The following is a 17,736-nucleotide window of genomic DNA, read 5'->3' on the forward strand; positions in this document are numbered from 1 at the left end:
TGTGTGTGTGTGTGTGTGTGTGTGTGTGTGTGTGTGTGTGTGTGTGTACACTTGTATATATTCTCTTAAAGAAAAGTGCCTGCACATTTTTATATACAAAGTTCTTTTACAGGTTAAAGTGGAAAAGCCATAACTTTCAATAGAACTGAAACAGCACTTAGAACAATGTCATGTACTTCAAATATTTAACAGATAGTGTCTGGTTTGGGGGAAGAGAAGCACTATTGAGAGTTATATTTATATTTTAGGGTTACAGAAAATCTTTGGATCTGTGACCCTTGGCTCTGACAATATATACAAACACACACATAACATACACATATATGTACACACACATATATAATATACTGATTATGAAATGTAGTTTTAATGCTGAATTATTGGTAAGATGAACATAACAGATTATTACCCAAATATTGAATTTAAATTACAAAATCATTTTTGATCCGTAAATAAAAATAGATCCAGTTAAATCTTTTTAGGACAGCATAAAAACAACTTTAGGTTGAAATTAAAACCAGAAAATTTCCTACTAGTTTTATAAAGCTAAATGTAACTTCAGTCTATTATAAAACAGTCCATTAAAAGATTCCACTAATAGAGAGCAAGTCCTCTTGTCTTATTATCAACTTTTTTTGTTTCATAACCTCCAGTATATTATCAACAATAATTTGCATGAGGTTAAATGAATTATTAATAATTCTTATACTACTTCATAAGGCTTCTGTAAGAAGCATGTTTTGGGAAACTTAAAGTACTCTAAGTAAAAGTTGTTATTACCATCATCAAGAATCATTAATAATGACCTGAAAAGGAAGTAGGTCAAGTAGAGAGGTATGTGTAAAAAAAAGAAAGGCAAACCTGAATACTACCACGGGTATGATAAAATATATTTTTAAACTGGAGAAAGCCTTTTGGTAATGTAGAAAGACTTTCTATGGTTGATTTACAGAAATAGAGGGACAGGAATTGCATAGAATCAGGGGTAGCCTGCAATCTATACCAGTGAAGGGAGTATCTATCTCACCCTCTACCATGCCCCTTTTAAATTTATTCTACATTCTCACCATGAGCCCCATCTACTCTCCACCCCTGGAAAGTTCTCCTACTCTATCTCCATCTGACCTCACTTTCTCCCCCATTTTTACCCTTGAGCTTATTATTTAACCAATTGAACTATACAATGTCCTCTACCCTATTCCCTAGGCCTTACTAAATCTTAACTCTGGACCACTTCCCTCCTCTACTCCGTTTTGCATTCTGTTGGATGCTGCTAGAGGAAGTCACTCAATTCTGATGACTAGGTCCATTAAAATTTATGTTACTTAATCTCACCTAGGTCCTAACTTTAGCACAGCAATCTTCCTATATTTTCTTGATTAATTTTCTATTTTCCATTTTCATTTCTGCATTTCCATTTCTCACAGCAACTATTCTAAATCTTTGCTTCTCAAAGTACCTATGCCACACCATACCTTCACTTTCTTTTAGCAGAAGACCTTGTCTTCTTTCCTAAGTTGAGAGTATTTATTTAGAATTTATTCCCCATTCTGCATCTCAAGGGTACTCTACATCATCCCTGTTTTCTTCCCCTTTCACTCTAGTATATGACTGGTAGCCCTTCTTGCCAGGACCAATCAGTCTATTGGAATCTGAGCCTGTCTTCTCCAAAAGCCTGCCCTTTCAATTAACCCTCTTTTCTTTAATCTTCAATTTCTCCTTATTCACTGGTTTCTTCTTTGTTGCCAACAAACATTAAATGTCCCTGGTCCTTCACTTGATCCAGCTCTCATTTCAAGCTATCATCATTACATCTCTCCTACTTTTCACCGCCAAACAGTTGCAGAAGTAGAAGTTTTGATTCTTAGGAATAATAAAATAAGAGGCTCTAATCATACCTACACCATTGCCTTCTGATTTCCTTAAGAAGAGCCTGAGAGGCAGCAATTAGGATTTGTAGCCTCTAAGACAATAGTTTATTATCAGAAAAGCATGTTTGGTCAACTATGACACAAGTTTCTGCCCTTTACAGCAGATGGTGCCACTTTTCTCTCTTTCTATTTTATTAGATTTTTTTCCACAGTTAGCCATCTGGCTATGGAAATTTACTATTAAAGGGGTAAATTAAATGATCACTTTAACTAAAAAAAACCCCTACTTTGCTAGGTTTTTAAAGAAATCTATTGATAAAAACCTACCTTACTTGTAAATAATTTTTCACAGAATGAAGTTACATAAAATCATTCTCTTTGTACCATGTGAAAAAGTACCATGAAAAAATATAAAAACTGTGGAGAACCCACAGATAACTATTATGGGAGATTAATATTTTATACAACCTATATATGAACATATTTATGTAAGATAAAATGAGAACAATATTTAGTCTAAAAGCAATAACTTAAAAAATGAGATAAGGTCATAATTTCACATAAATGTTACATGATAGAGGACAAACAAATGAGCATCAAATCACTATTAGTGATTTGTTAGGAGATAAAATTAAGATTTATTTTTAAAAAGTTGTATACAATTTTCAGGTTTTTTGGTAACAGTAATCTTAGAATGATATTAAGGAGAGGAAATACTTAGATTTTTAATGATATGCAAATATGTAATAGTAATATAATTTAAAAATGAAAAAGTAAATAATTTTCATTTCTACAATTTGTTAATTCTATTTGTTGGGAAACTTTTATTATGTTATAGTAAGTAGATATCTTACTATATTAAGTTGACTAGTCTATGAAATTAAAGGTCAACGATGTGTTTGAAGATGAAACAAAATACCCTTGCAGATTTATTTACAATTTTAAAACACTTTTCTTTAAAACAGACTAAGAAGAAACCTTAAAGATTCTCCTTTCCAATTTTCCTTCTAATGAGTTCAGACTGTGTCACCCCATATCAAAGAACAGCTAAGATTATTAGAAACATTACTTATCATAATGAAAACAGGTTTGTTAGGGGCAGCTGGGTGGCAAAGTTGACAGAGCACTGGCCCTGGAGTCAGGAGGACCTGAGTTTAAATCCAGACTTAGACACTTGACATTTACGAGGTGTGCTACCCTGGGCAAGTCACTTAAACCCTATTGCCTCCCCTCTCTCCCTCTGAAAAGAAAACAGGTTCATTTTTTAAAAAAGCAATCTGGGGTTTCAATCAGGATTTTTAAAAGTACATTACATAACTATATTACAATTCCCTATAGATAGTGAAGTCTTACTGATGTTCTTATTTGAAGATAGTATTGTGCTAATAGCATCAAAATCAGGAATGTTGCAAAGTATCCTAAATGGTTTCATAATCACTGAGGAGTTTGGCATAACTATGCACATAAGAAAAAGCAAGTGGTCACTGAATGTGTTCTATTAACACTATTAATGTGCAAGTAGATAGCCCCTTGAGTTCCTACATCAGTACATGTATCTTGGCCAGAAACAGCAGATGGACAATGAAGTGCACCCAGATTTGACTATGAAGGGAGTGAGCTAAATTATAGCAGGGAAAAAATACAGTGTTGCTAATGATCCTGAGCTCCTACTAAAAACAAGTATCTGTATTTTTAATGCCGATATTTTTCCAGTGATGCTCTATGCGTCAAAGCATGGGACAGGACCATTTTCTTTTTTTTTTTTAATTGCAAAAATTTAAATTTTTTTTCAAATTAGATGTAAAAACAATTAACTTTTGCTTTTTAAAATTTTGAGTTCCAAAGTTTCTCTCCATTTCTCTTCTTCCCTCTCTGTGAGGGAACAAGCAGTTAAGTATAGATTATACATATGCAGTCATGCAAAACATTTCCATGTTAGTTAGCCATGTTGCAAAAGAAAAAAACAAGAAAAATAAAGTATTAAAAAAAGTTTTGATTTGCATTCAGACTGATAGGATCATTTTCAAAGAATTAAAGTTGCAGGTCACCCAAAGTAGGTTACAGAAAATTACTGATAACAAATTGTTCAGGAGAAGCCATATGAAAGAAATTATCAAAGAAATGTATTATTAGTAAATGAGGTGGATCAGTCATGGTTTCAGAATAGATAATCATAGGGATACGATGTCAAATGCTCTCCTTGGAGTAATGGAAGATCCCATCTTGAAGGTTGACAGGAAGACGTGGACAAGATTGGCAGAAGATGAGCACTGTAATCTTCATTACCAGGAGTACCCACATTGTTGAGATCCCAGATCCATCACAATATCCAAGTATTACTTGTGTATATTTTAGCTCCTGTATTCAATTGTAAGTTCCTAGAGAGGAGGCTAAATCTAATTTTTTTTCACTTTTTGCCTAGGATATAGTAAATTTGTATTTCTCCTTTTTTAGGGCACAAGTTAATTCTGAACTATACAAATAATGTTTATGTAATCTAAAAAATAATCTACATATTAATTTCTAGAAACATACCTGTCTTTCATTGTCTTTACTAGCCATTTCTTCTCACTACTAATTTCTTTGTAGGAATGATTCACGTAATTTTTTTTTAATCAAATGACTGTCTTTGTTTCATTAATAGTCTCAGGTTTGCAGGCCATATTCCTTATCTTATTAATATCTTCCCTGTTAGGTTTTCTGTGTGTACTCAACGTCTTTAATTGAGTTTCCCTGACTCTGAGATCTCTGATAATTTCAGTCTTTTTTCATTATTCATTATTAAACTTCTTCCCCTTTGATTGAATTTTTCTTGAGGGTTGAACCTGAAAGCAGCCTCTGTCCCCTCTTATGCTGGGCAATTCACATTTTACTTGCTTCAGTCTCTACCCCAAGTGACTTCTGGGAGAAAAGAACTGGCCCAGCTAGATGCCAGCCCACTTTCTTTCAGGCTTGGTGGAAGGTGCCACACACATGTCCTGCTCCAGGTCCTCTGCACTCCCAGTCAGAGTAAGCTTCTGGTATTTGGTTTTCCTTGACTGGGGCAAGTGGAGGTGGAGAACAGGGGGAAAGGTACAGGTGAGTTCTTTTGAAAACCTTCAGGTTGGCTGGTGCAGCCCTAAGAGACCTTGATGGCCAATGGGGAAATAAGTATGCTAGAGGCTAGAAATTAACTTTCTCTGCTTTAGGTTATCTCATTATGGTTCTTAATGCCTTAAACTGCACAAAAAAGTGCTTTATCTCTTGTGCATGGTTTCTATCAGAGAGTTCTGAGAGGCTGTAAGGATCAAAGAAATGTCTCATCCTCCACTTTGGTGGTCAGGTGACATAGAAGTTAGCAACTCACTTCATAAGCCTACTTAGGAGGACAGGACGTTGAATTTGGAAGGAATATTACTCTTCATCTAGTGCAATCGTCTCATGTGTACAGATGAGAAAGTGGGCCCAGAGACGTGAAGAGGCAGTAGCAGTCATTCAGTAGTTCGGTCACATCTACATGACCCCATGGACTCATCTGTGGCTTTTTCCTGGCAAAGATACAGGAATGGTTTGCCATTTACTTCTCCGGCATATCTCCATTTTAGAGGAGCCATTGAGGCAAGTAAAAGTGAAGTGATTTGCCCAGGGTCACACAGACAGTAAGTGTCTAAGGCTGGATTTGAACTCAGGTCTTCCTGACTCTAGGCCTGGTGCTCTATCCACTGTACCACTAGCTGCCCCTGGTACCGAATAGCACTACCAGGATTCATTTCCAAGCCCCAGCTGTGTATCTAGCGTTCATTTTATTCCTCCATCCTTTTTGTATTGTGCAGTACCCTGATTTCTACAGAAAAAAATCGTGAAAAAAGAAAAATCCTACAATTATTTGTAAATCTGCATCCTATATGATAGTTATACTAAAATCTTCCCCAAGTTTCGGATTATTTCTGAAAAGTTACATAAAGGAAATATAAACAATATATTTATGATGAAAAATAATTACAAGTAAAGCAGAATTCTTTTTTTTCTTTTTAACTTTTACAAAATAGTACATGAACTAGGAATGTGTTTATTAAGGAATGAAAAATAGTAGTAGTAGTAACTGTTATTGGTATCCAGTCTAATATAAGAATATGGATAAGGAATCTGGAGTTCAAGGGAAAAGTATAGTTTTTTTTAAACTTTTACAATAATTAGCTATTATGTATTTATCTAAGCTTCTATTTATTTAGAAGAATGAATATTTCTAGGTATTACAAAAGATTTTAAAACAAAATGTATGACATTTGATAATTAGTGGATACTGAATAGTTTGAATGACTTCTGCAGAATGTGAAAATCAAGACAACACCACAAAGAACTTACCATATACTCCTTGGTCCAGAAGTAATAAAAATTCATCCACAGCATTGCGCATCTCATACTCAGTAAGATCCAATAATGAAACCACCTTGAAATCCAGTTGTCTTAACAAATTGGTCAATTCATAAACATCTACCAAGGGAGCCTTAAGCTTAGGGTGATTCCAATAATTCATATTCCCAATCAAAAGGGCTACTTTGTCTTTGGCTGTGAGAAAAAAAATAGATTGGTTTTAAAATTGAGGAGTTTTTTTTGTCTTTGTAATATGTGACAATATCAGAACCAGAAATTTCATTAAATGAATTGTAACAAATATTTAAGTAATAAGATTTCATTCTATACTATTTTTAGAAGACAATTTTTTTATTATTTTACATAAGAGAAAAATACATAGACATTATCAAGATCTTTTCAAAAACTGGAATTAGAAGAAATACTTTTGAGAACCAGGAGGGTGATAAAAGTTTTAAGAGAGTCTAACAGTAAAATGTAGTTATTTTCTTTGATTCAGTAAACCAAATGTTTACTGAATAAGGACCCAAAAAAAGAATGTTAAGACTTTCAAATGTAGTTTAAGTAATTAGAAGTATATGTAACTTTAATTTTTACAAAATGACTACTTGATTTACAGGAAATATGTCAATGAATAGGAAGGATGAGATGGTTATGAGTGACAGTCAGAAGGAAGGAAATGGTGAGAATCACAGGTCAAAAAAAGGACACGGAAACAGAACTGAGAGGGGATGGGTAAAGGACCAGGGAGCAAAGAAGAGCAGTAAATAAAATTTGGAAAGAATAGACAACTCTGCCCAACTTTTCTCTTCCATTTTTACTCACGGATGATGTAATATGATTATTTTTAAAATGTGCCCTCCAACACTAATGACCCATTGTACTTAACACTTTCTCAACTGCTCTCCTTAACCATTCCCTTAATGTGCTATATCAGAGTGGCTACAGGGCCTAGCTCTGGTGTGGCTGAATGGCATTAATACATAAACTGTGAAGATGTGTAACTTGGCTTTGAATGATTCTCTCTATGTCAACATATCTGTTTTTAAAGAACCAAAGTTCCTATCCATGCCAGAAAGAAGACATGATCTGTTTTACTTATTTGTGCTTGGCCAAGGAGATCCTGAGGAGAAGATCTAAGAGAGTACTGGGCCATATCTAAGATGGTTAAAACCTTAAAAGACCACTCTGAATATACCTATGTTTAAAATGTGCCTATGTTGTTCACGGGTGAGAACGCAAGGACAAGGGATTGGAATAGCAATGGGGAGAAGAAAGACTGGTAGTAGAGATTAATGAAAGGTAGTGGAGGTAAAATATTAATAGCATGGGTAGCAGCAGGTTAAATGGTAACAAAGAGCTGAGGTGCCACACCACTGGGCTGACAGGCTGACATGCTCCCTTCTAGCACAGCTCTCAGGACCTGCTGACCCCTATCACAGAGTGTTGCTAGGTAGTTTATTTATAATAATGAATAGTTATAATAAAACTGCGTCTTTACAAATAAATGTGAACTGATCAAGATATTAATTTGATTTCTAATTTGAAAGACATATTCAGATGTTTTCAATAGTAAAGATGACTATTTTTACAGAAAATTTCACAGAATTTTTACTAATTTCACAGAAAATCTCAAAATTTTCCTTCCCTTTCCTAACACTGAAAGTCTAATGTCAAATGAATTGTGGGGGGAAAAAAAAGCAAACCAATAACTACAGAGCAAGTGACCGTATGAAGTTAGGTTTGGGAAAACTATTTTGTATTTAAAAGGCCTCAAATCTTTTTGTGATATTCTCAGACTCTGAGCTGCTAGGTGGTGCAGTGGATAGAGCTGGGCCTGGAGTCAGGAAGACTCATCTTCATTAGTTCATATCTGGCCTCATACACTTTACTAGCTGTGTAACCCTGGGCAAGTCACTTAACCCTCTTTGCCTCATTTCCTCTTCTATAAAATGAGCCAGAGAAGGAAAAAGCAAACCACTCTAGTATCTTTTCCAAGAAGACTCCATATGGGATCATGAAGAGTTGGACCCTCAGGAGCAGAGAACCACAAGATCACCTGAAGAAAAGCTGATGGAGAAATAGCAAATTAAAGCTGTCTGCTGTTTAGTCTTGAGATTGGGCCTGTTAGTGGCTGCTGCACTTCTAGCTTGGGTGAGAGAGAGAGACTTTGTGTCCTCTTATGCTCCCACCCATTCAGATGTAGAGTTTTATTAACAGAAAAGGACAGAATCAAAGACAGTTGTGAAACACTGAAAAAGCAGCCCCACAGAGAAGATACTGACAGTAAAGGTAGTGAAATCCCTAATCTGATTTATGTAAGATAGACATGAGGACTTTAAGATAAAAACTTGGGAAGCCCTATTAGTTATAACTATTTAGTGACAATGAGACAACTATATAATACTTATTTGTGGTATTGCTGACAGAAATGTGTATTTTGGTTTCTTATCATGAAACTGAGATGAATCATTTAACACAGGGCACTGCTCTACAGCAGTTGGTTTACCAAGACCAGACCTCTTACTGTAATTGAAAAGAACCCTTAGAGCTGGGTCACAGTAAGACCTCAGGGACCACACTATTATTTGCTGCTTAGAGAAAAGCTTTGCTACTGAGAAGGTCTGACTGGAGGGGAAAGATTCTACCTTCATCTTTTCCTGCACTGCCATCTATAATTTCTGAGTTGGAAATTACGTCAGATCTCAGTCAAGGGTAGAGACCTGGAAAAGCTCAGCACATCTCAGGCTTAGAGGAACTGCTTTTGTATGAAAGAATGTAATGTGGTCTGCACACAAGGAGGCAGATCTGGAAAAGCTTTTGCAGGACCTAGGCTGAGGGTGGTTTTGGTGAAAAAGCTAAAATTGCCTTGGAAGCTGAACAGAGAAGTGGCTCAACCTCCTGAACAACAAAGGCCCTGAAGGACTGACTCCATAATCCGTGAACCGTTGGGCATTGTTTCCGAAGGAGACTTCAAGGCCTGAGGTTTAGAATTACGATGTACCTGGGGCAATGTGCTTCCTGATACTATCCCTTTATGCTACAGAAGTGACCACTCTTGTCCACAGACACTGTATACTTAGACATAATGTATCCAAGGCTTATGGAATGCTATGTTTAATTACTGTTGCTTTGCCTTATGTTTAGTAAATGTTTTTGATCAAGAGTTAATTGGGGGCAGCTAGGTAGCGCAGTGAATAGAGAACCGGCCCTGTAGTCAGGAGGACCTGAGTTCAAATGCTGCCTCAGACACTTAACACAAAAACTAGCCGGGTGACCTTGGGCAAGTCACTTAACTCCAAATGCCCTCCAAAAAAAGCAAAAAAACAAGAGTTAATGGTATTTTCTTCTTGCTTCTTTCTAGAAGTGTGGGTTCTAAGGGTATGGAAAATAAAATATAATACTGAATTTTTTGATGTGTTGATTGGTTTTACAGCTGGGTCCTGATTGGGAGAAAAATTAATCCCCTACATGTATCTGAATTAATAATATTCAAAATCATAATTATGTAAAATATGGTAGGCATTTCTAGCCCAATAGAAATATTTGGTATGAATTCAAATAATGCAACCACTTCTGGAAATTCCTTATTTGCACTAATTGGGACTTAGGTATATTCATTTTCTCCTTACTTTCTTTCTTTATTTTTTGGAGGCAATCAGGGTTAAATGACTTGCCTATGGATCACACTGCTAATAAATGTCTGAGGCCAGATTTGAACTCAGGTCCTCCTGTCTCCTGGGTTGATGCTCTATCCATTATGCCACCTTGCCACCCCTCTTCTTTTTCTAAAAAAAAAATTTTTTTTTAAAGAGATGGATCTCTAAAGGGAGGAGGAAGGAAATAAAGAAAAAAATGGAAGCTATGTAAAAAACAAAATTTCAATAAATGACATTTAAAAAAAGTTAATGTGTAATTTTGGCTGGCTTGTTAAATGGGAAACACAGGGATGGGGACTTAGAAGCTAGAATTGTGAGTAGCAGAAGCACAACTCCCCCACAACAAGGTTATTCGTAAGACCCTAAGCATGAGTTGTAGCAACATGGCCACCCCCTCTGGGAACTCCTGATTTACCAGTGTGCCAGTTCAGGTTGGGTGAGTGAGCAAGCCAACCCAAAGTAAAACAGGAAGGAGGGGTGGGTACCATGGCATACTACACTAACACTGTATCAGCATTATCCCTTTCCAGGAACAGTGTGTAATCATCCCTTTTCTCACCTGCATGTTCTTAAAAAACATAATTTCAGCTCTGAATTCTCTCCCTTCTACCTGCCCTCACCTCACTCATTGAGAAAGCAAGAAAAAGAAAACCCATTATAAACATGTATAGTCAAGTACAACAAATTCCCATATTAGCCATGTAAAAAAAGTTTTGTTCTGCCCTCTGAGGCCATCATCTCTTACTGGAGGTGGTAGTATCTCATATGCATCTTCAATCTCTACCTCTCCATTGGTTGCTTCCCATCATACTTAAGTCTCTTCAATACTATAAAAGTTTTCAACCATTCTACCACAATGTTTCCTTTCACTGACAAATTTCTATAAAAAGCATTCTTTTTCATTTCTGAATTCAGACTGATGCAATGATCAATCTTAACTCTGGAAGACTGATAATGATAGGGAGGAAGCAGACTTCAGATGTGGAAAGCTATGTAAACTTTAACTCCACTGATGGCTTTTTTTTTCAGTTTGTGTTTCTTAACTGTTTTTCTCTGTTGTAAGATAAGGTGGGGAGAAGCAGTTACTTGGAAGTGAAATGTTTTTTAAAAAAGCATCATTAAATTTTATTTCATTTACATCTTCATTTCACAACTCTCTCTCTTCAATTTGCAATTTGATTTCTGTGTCTATAACTACTGAAACATTCTCTTAATGGTCATCAACGATGTCCTTTTTTTAATCCTACCTCTTCAGTGACTTCTCTGCAGTATTTGATTGACACTGCTGGTAACGTGTCAACTTCTAGATAATCTCACAGAATGAAAAAGTCAGCAGGGATCTCAGCTTTCAGTGTAATATTCTTAACCTCGTATCTCTGAATAGATTTCAGGTGAGACTTAGAATGTGGATGGGGAAAAATTTTATCTTTATTTTCACTTATCTCTAACTGAAATTTAACATTTCTGACAGTTAATGAAAAATGAAAAACATTATTTTGAGAGGTCCAAATGCTTTATCCAGTTGTCCAAAGGAATCACAATACATAAAATTAAAGAACCCCTGATCTAGTCTAACCCATACCTAAATAGAAACCTTCTCTACAATGCCACAGAAAAAATGGTCACACACTATCTCATCCTATGGCTTCCAAAACACCACTCTTCTAGTTCTTCCTGTTACCTAATCACTTCCTTCAGTGACTCCTCTCCTCCCCAATCTGTCAAGGTCAATGTACTCTAAGGTTTTGTCCGTGGCTTTCCCACGGGAGTGGTTTGCCACTTCCTTCTCCAGATTTTTTTACAGATAAGGAAACTGAGGCAAACAGAGGTAAATAACTTGCCCTTGGTCATATAACTAGTAAATGTCTGAAGTCAAATCTGAACCCAGGAAGGCAAGTCTTTCTGACTTCAAACCCAGCACTCTTATCTACTATGCCACCTACCTGCTCTGCATCTTTAACTCCTCACAAGACTTTGCCTTGATCTCTTGTAACCACCTCAAATTCAACACATCCAAAATTGAATCTATCATCTTTTCCCCAAATAACTACTTCTTCTAACTCCACTATTTTTTGCTGGTAATACCACCTTTACCCACCAAAATGTGAGTGTCCCCCAAAGATCTGTCCTAGCTCTCTTTTCTTCCTAAGATCATCTCTCACTTGGTAATCTTATTAGTTTTCATGGTTCATTTATCATCTCTATACAGATAATTCTCAGGTCTATTTATTTAGGCATAGTCTCTCTCCTCAGCTCTAGTCCCATATCATCAAAAGCTGACTAGACATTTTGAACTAGATGTGCCATAATCATCTCAAATATACCACGTCCCAAACAGAGCTCATTCTTTTCTCCTAATCACACTCCTGTTCTGAACCTCCTTAATATGTCAAAAGCATCGTTCTTTCAGCTACCAAAGTTCATAACCTCGGTGTCATCTTCAACTACTCTCACTTCCTCACCCCACAGATCCAATCATTTGTCAAATCTTGTCATTTCTTTCTTTATACCATGCTTCCCACACATACCCATTTCTCCACCCACACAGTCACCTCCCTACTTCAGGCCCTCTGTCACCTTTTGCTTTGATTACTGCCATAGCCTCCTAATTGGATTTCCTTCCTTGCGTGTCTCTCTGCTCCAATACATTCTCCACATGGTGGCCAAAATGATTTTCCTAAAGATTAGGCCTGACCATATCCATGTCCTTTTCCTTCATCATATAGAAAATCTATAACCTTGTCCCTTAATAACAACATTATATAGTGTATTGCTTTATTTCATTTGTGCTATAGTCACACTATCTTATTTTTTCTAGTAGTGAATTTGTTTTATCATTACAAAAAGAGTTATTCAGTTTTTTTGGTGCTAGTATTCTGCATTTAAGAAATCAGGTATATGGCAGGGGGTTGTCAATGCTGGATACAACATATCACTGAGGCATACTAATCATGTTAGAAATCTCAAAGGGAGTGGCATCAAAACTAAAACTATGTTAGCCATGGCAAAACTTTGCCTCTATGATACAAAGATGACATAAAATATTTCATTAGTATACTAAATTAGGGTACATATAAAACTTCTTTAAATATAAAATGAACCAACTGTTGGTCATAATAATCCTTATAGTAAAGCAGCTGCCAAGTTTAAATGTTTTAAATATCTTTATTATTACTATGACATGCTCCTTTTTAAAAGTTTTTAAAATTTTAAAATTAATTGCATTATGTCCTTCATTGGCTTCTAAATGAGATCTACCATCACCCAAGAGAGTTCAGCCTCCAATGATCCACAGAAGAAGACAGAAGTGGGTAAAAAAAATTTTGTTGAAAGTATGATATGCAGCTAATATAATACCTTAGAATGATCCCAGAAGAGGAAGAAGAGAATGAGCTTCATTGTATTGGGGAAAACTGTGCAAGGTTTCCAACAATCTCAAGCTGAGCCTTTAAACAGAAACTCATCTCCTTAATATTAGTATTATTTTGGTATTATTACACATGAAAAAAACACATCTCTGAAGATCCAAAACTGCAAGGGAGCAAAATGGCAATGAAGAGATATTACGGGCAGTAGAGGGGACAGTATATTGCCAATGATTACCCATACACAAGAAGCATCACAAAATATATCATTCAGGAGATGCATGCTTGAAAAAATGAGGCGGGTCAATCATGCAGCCAGAATGAAGGGTAACAGATGAGAGCTCAATGGCTGAACTGGTATTCACATAATGTTAAAGACCTAGAAGGCAGCTTCTAGCATTTTGATTAGACACCTCCTTCCTACCTTCACCCCCACCCCCAATCCCGCCCAATACAGCTTTATAGGAGGGCAGAGAGAAGATATGCGCAGGTTAAGAAAGCATAGATGAATTGTGATCTACTTTACTGGAGGGAGAAACAACAATTAGATCATTGATTCACTTAGGTCTTACTATCACAAAACAAAGGGCTAAATACTATATACATACATATAAATATATGTATATATGTGAATATACAGGTGTGTATACATACATACATGAATACATAGGCATATACATACATATATACATGTATTAAAAAGCTCTACTCACCATAAGGCCGGTCAGTTGATTCATTTTTAATGTCTGTTTAAAAAATGAAACAAAAACATACTGATTATGAATTACAATATTTTTCACAGTACTGAAAAACGTTATTCAGAAACAACTAATTTTTAGTTATAGTCAATCCCCTGACTTAAGAGTATCTCATGCAAATGAAGGGCCACACAGTGCTGTTTTGGGAAGATGAGTATTCCCTCCTAGTCCATCAGCAATTATTAGCTATACGTGGGGAAGGGACTCCCTTCATGTCATGGGTACTGCTTACTGCTTACCCCACTTTACTTTCTTTACTCAGAGATATTCTTTTGCTTTTCTCCTCAGTAACTACCTACGTTCCACCACCTCTCTAGGGAAATGCTGACGGCTGCCAATGCAGCTTTCTAAACTCCAAAGAAAGGACTTATTCATCTCTATCTCAAGTTTCTTTACTTCAGCTTTTAAGCAAGGGAAATGTAATGACTATATCTTGAGTAACCTTATTATTGGGTCCCCTCTGGTTTTGTACCCTGATTACAGGAACAGTCTCTTGCCCCTGGGCCCGAATCCCTCCCCTACTAATTTATCTTAAGGATTACAGTCCTATCCTGAATTCTAATACCAGCAGCTGGATGCCTGAAACTTGTTATTAGACCTCCCAAATAATGACACCCTAACTTCCTGGGCTGAGGCCTTTTAGCTTTCTTCAAGATTTTCCTGACACATAAATTACCTCCAAGAAATAACTTGTCTTTTACCAGGTCCTTCTAGTCACAGGAGCATAGAGATTGAGTTGTGAGGGAGTTCAGATGTAATCTAGTCCAATCCCCTCATTTTACAGGTGAGGAAAATGAGGTCAAGAAGTATTTGGTGGCTTGTCCAAGGGTTACACAGGTACTAAGTACAGAACTGGGATTCACATTCAAGTCCCATGACTCCAAATCAGTGCTATTTCTACAACTCCATGCTGTTGTATTTGCATTCCCAATGTCAAAAGATGTTTATCTTCCCCTAATAAAAAACTTTCTAGTATACTTCTATGGCTCTGTACCGTCATCCATATCCATAATCCCTCGTTCGCGGTAGATCATTACCCATCTCTGTCTTTGCAACTAGTATCCATGCCCTCCCATAAATTCTTGACTAGGAGTCAACCAAAAGTAATACAGGCTTTCCTCTATGTGTCTTGAAACAACACAGGGGACTAAGGCATGATGGGGTATGCATTTTTTTAAAAATCCCTCGATTTTGCTAAAAGAATGCTCCATTTCCTTTTTTTGGTCACACTTGTATGCTGATATCCTTGACCCTCTTCTCTTCACCCTCTATCCAGGGGTTGTTATCTAGGAGTACACAGAACCTCCTGCTCCCCCTCTATCCCCACTAGCACCAAAGACTCTCCAAATAGATTTCAGGTAGCCTGTGAATTTGAATGGGAGAAATATACCTTTATTTTCACTAATCTTTAACTAAAATTTAGCATTTCACGAAATTAAAAAAAAAAACCATTATAAGAAGGGGTTCACAGGTTTTACCAGATTGCCAAAGAGGTCCATGACACAAAAAAGGTTAAGAAATCCCTGCTCTCTCACTTGGTGATCATATCAGATCCAATGGATTCAGTTATTTGTATTTAGATGCATCCCATATCTATCTATCCAGCATTAATTCTCTTTTAATGTCTTTGGATATCCTGAGTTGTATGTCCCACAGGCATCTCAAAAGCATGTCCAAAACAGAACGCATTTTCCCCCAGATCCTGCTGTTAAGGATATCACTATCTTCCCAAGCACACAGACCCTAAACATCAGTAGCATCCTTTACTCTTTACTCTCACTCACCCCGCATACCTACTCCGTTGCCAAATCTTGCCATTTCCATACCTCATTCATATATATCCCCTTCTTTCTACTCATACAGCCATAAGTCTAATTCCTCACCATATATCTACTGGACACATACAATAGCTTTCTAATTGATCTTGCTGGCTAGTGTCTCCCCATTCTAATAAATTCTCCACTAACCTGCCAAGGAGATTCTTCTAAAGCGTAGGTCAGACCATGTCAACCTCCACTCAATGAACTCCAGGGGCTCCCTATTACCTCTAGAGTCAAATATAAGCTCTTCATAACCTACCTTTCCAGTTATCTTATAATCTACTCCCTTGTATTCACTGTCACACAGGTCTATCTCCTGCTTCTCTGCACAGGACATTCCATTCTCACTTGTCTCTCTATATGAGGTGCCCCTCACGTCTGTGCTTGATCCTCCTCTCTGGTTTCCTCAACTTCCCTTCCAGAATCAGTTCAAACCCTATCTACTCAACAAGACTTTTCCATGTTGCCACATTTTCAAAAATTCAACTTTGTTATATTCAGTTCCAAATTCTCTTCCTCCTCCATGAAGAAGGCAAGAAACACAAAGTCCATTACAAAAGGAAAAGAATATACTTCAGTCTCCACTCTGAGTCCATCACTTCTCTATCTGGAGGTGAAGAGCATATTAATTATGAGTCCTTTGAAATTGTGGTTGGTCATTATGGAAATCAGAGCTCCTAAGTCTTTCAGAGTTGATCTTGTTACCGTACAAACAATCTCCTGGTTGGTCACTTCACATCAGCTCAGAGAACTCTTCCCAGCTTTTCCTGAAACCATCTCCTTAATTATTTCCAACAGGACAATAGTATTCCATGAAATTTATACATCATTCGTTTGGCCATTCTCCACATGATGGGCATCCTCTCAGTTCCCCATTTTTTACTACCACAAAATGAACTGCTATAAAATATTTTTTGTACCTATAGGTCTTTCCTTTTTTTTTTTTTTTTGTAAGCAATCAGGGTTAAGTAACTTGCTCAAGGTTACACAGCCAGTTATTTCTGGGTGTGGTGCTAAGTATCTGAGCCCGGATTTGATCCCCAGGTCATCCCAACACTGGAGCCGGGGCTCTTACTTCCTGAGCCACTTGGCCGCCCCATGTCTTTCCTTTCTTCAACCTACTCAGGGTTACAGGTATTGCTGGGTCACAGGGTAAACACAATTTAATAGCTATTTGGGCACAGTTCCAAATTTCTTTCTAGAATAGTTAAACTAGTTCACAGTTCCACCAACAGGTCCATTCATATACCTGAATGTTCCACATTCCCTGCAGGATCTATTGTTTTCCTTCTTTGTCATCTTAGCCAATCCTATATTGTGTGTATATGTTTACAGGTATACATAGATAGAGGGCACAGGACCAATTTAATAGGAAGGGATGATACTTAAAAGATGAAATTAAGAGGTGAGGAATATAATGAAAGGAGATGGGGAGAGACAGAATGGGGTCAACTCATACAGAAGAGGCAAGGGAAAATGGTTACAATGGAGGGGAAGAATAGGAAGACAAAAGGGAATGGGTCAACCTTATTCTCATTGAATTTGGCTTAGGGAGGGAATGACATACACACTAAACAGGTATCTCACCCTACAGGAGAATAGCAGGAAAGGGGACGAGAGGGGGGATGATGGAAGGGAGGGCAGGTTGTGGGGGAGGGAAGTTGGAAGCACCCACTTTTGCAAAGGGACAGGATCAAAGTAGAGAACAGAACAAGTGGGAGGTGGGATAGGAGGGAGGGAAATATAGTCAGTCTTTCACAATATATCCACTATGGAAATGTTTTGCATAGCTACACATGTACAACCTATGCTGAATTGCTTATCTTCCCTGTAAGGATGGGTGATGAGGGAGAAAGGGAATGAATCTGGAATTCAAAGTTTCAAAACCAAATGTTTAATATATATATATA

At 36.9% G+C, this 17,736-nt stretch overlaps 1 protein-coding gene across 2 annotated transcripts in view; it reads right to left on the reverse strand.

The window, feature by feature from the left end:
* Positions 1–17,736, reverse strand: part of LOC138173138 (mucosa-associated lymphoid tissue lymphoma translocation protein 1-like) — a 91,618-nt gene that overhangs the window by 29,644 nt on the left and 44,238 nt on the right. For both annotated transcript variants that reach the window (XM_069103055.1, XM_069103048.1), the window contains 2 exons: positions 13,962–13,994; positions 6,216–6,419 (listed from right to left, as the gene is read on the reverse strand). In XM_069103055.1, coding sequence (XP_068959156.1) covers positions 6,216–6,419; positions 13,962–13,994 — 237 coding nt within the window. The remainder of the gene's footprint in view (positions 1–6,215; positions 6,420–13,961; positions 13,995–17,736) is intronic.

This window comes from Petaurus breviceps, unplaced genomic scaffold, assembly GCF_028583685.1.
Source record: "Petaurus breviceps papuanus isolate PSGF00001 unplaced genomic scaffold, PetGlider_PUasm1.0 129, whole genome shotgun sequence".
NCBI lineage: Eukaryota > Metazoa > Chordata > Mammalia > Diprotodontia > Petauridae > Petaurus > Petaurus breviceps.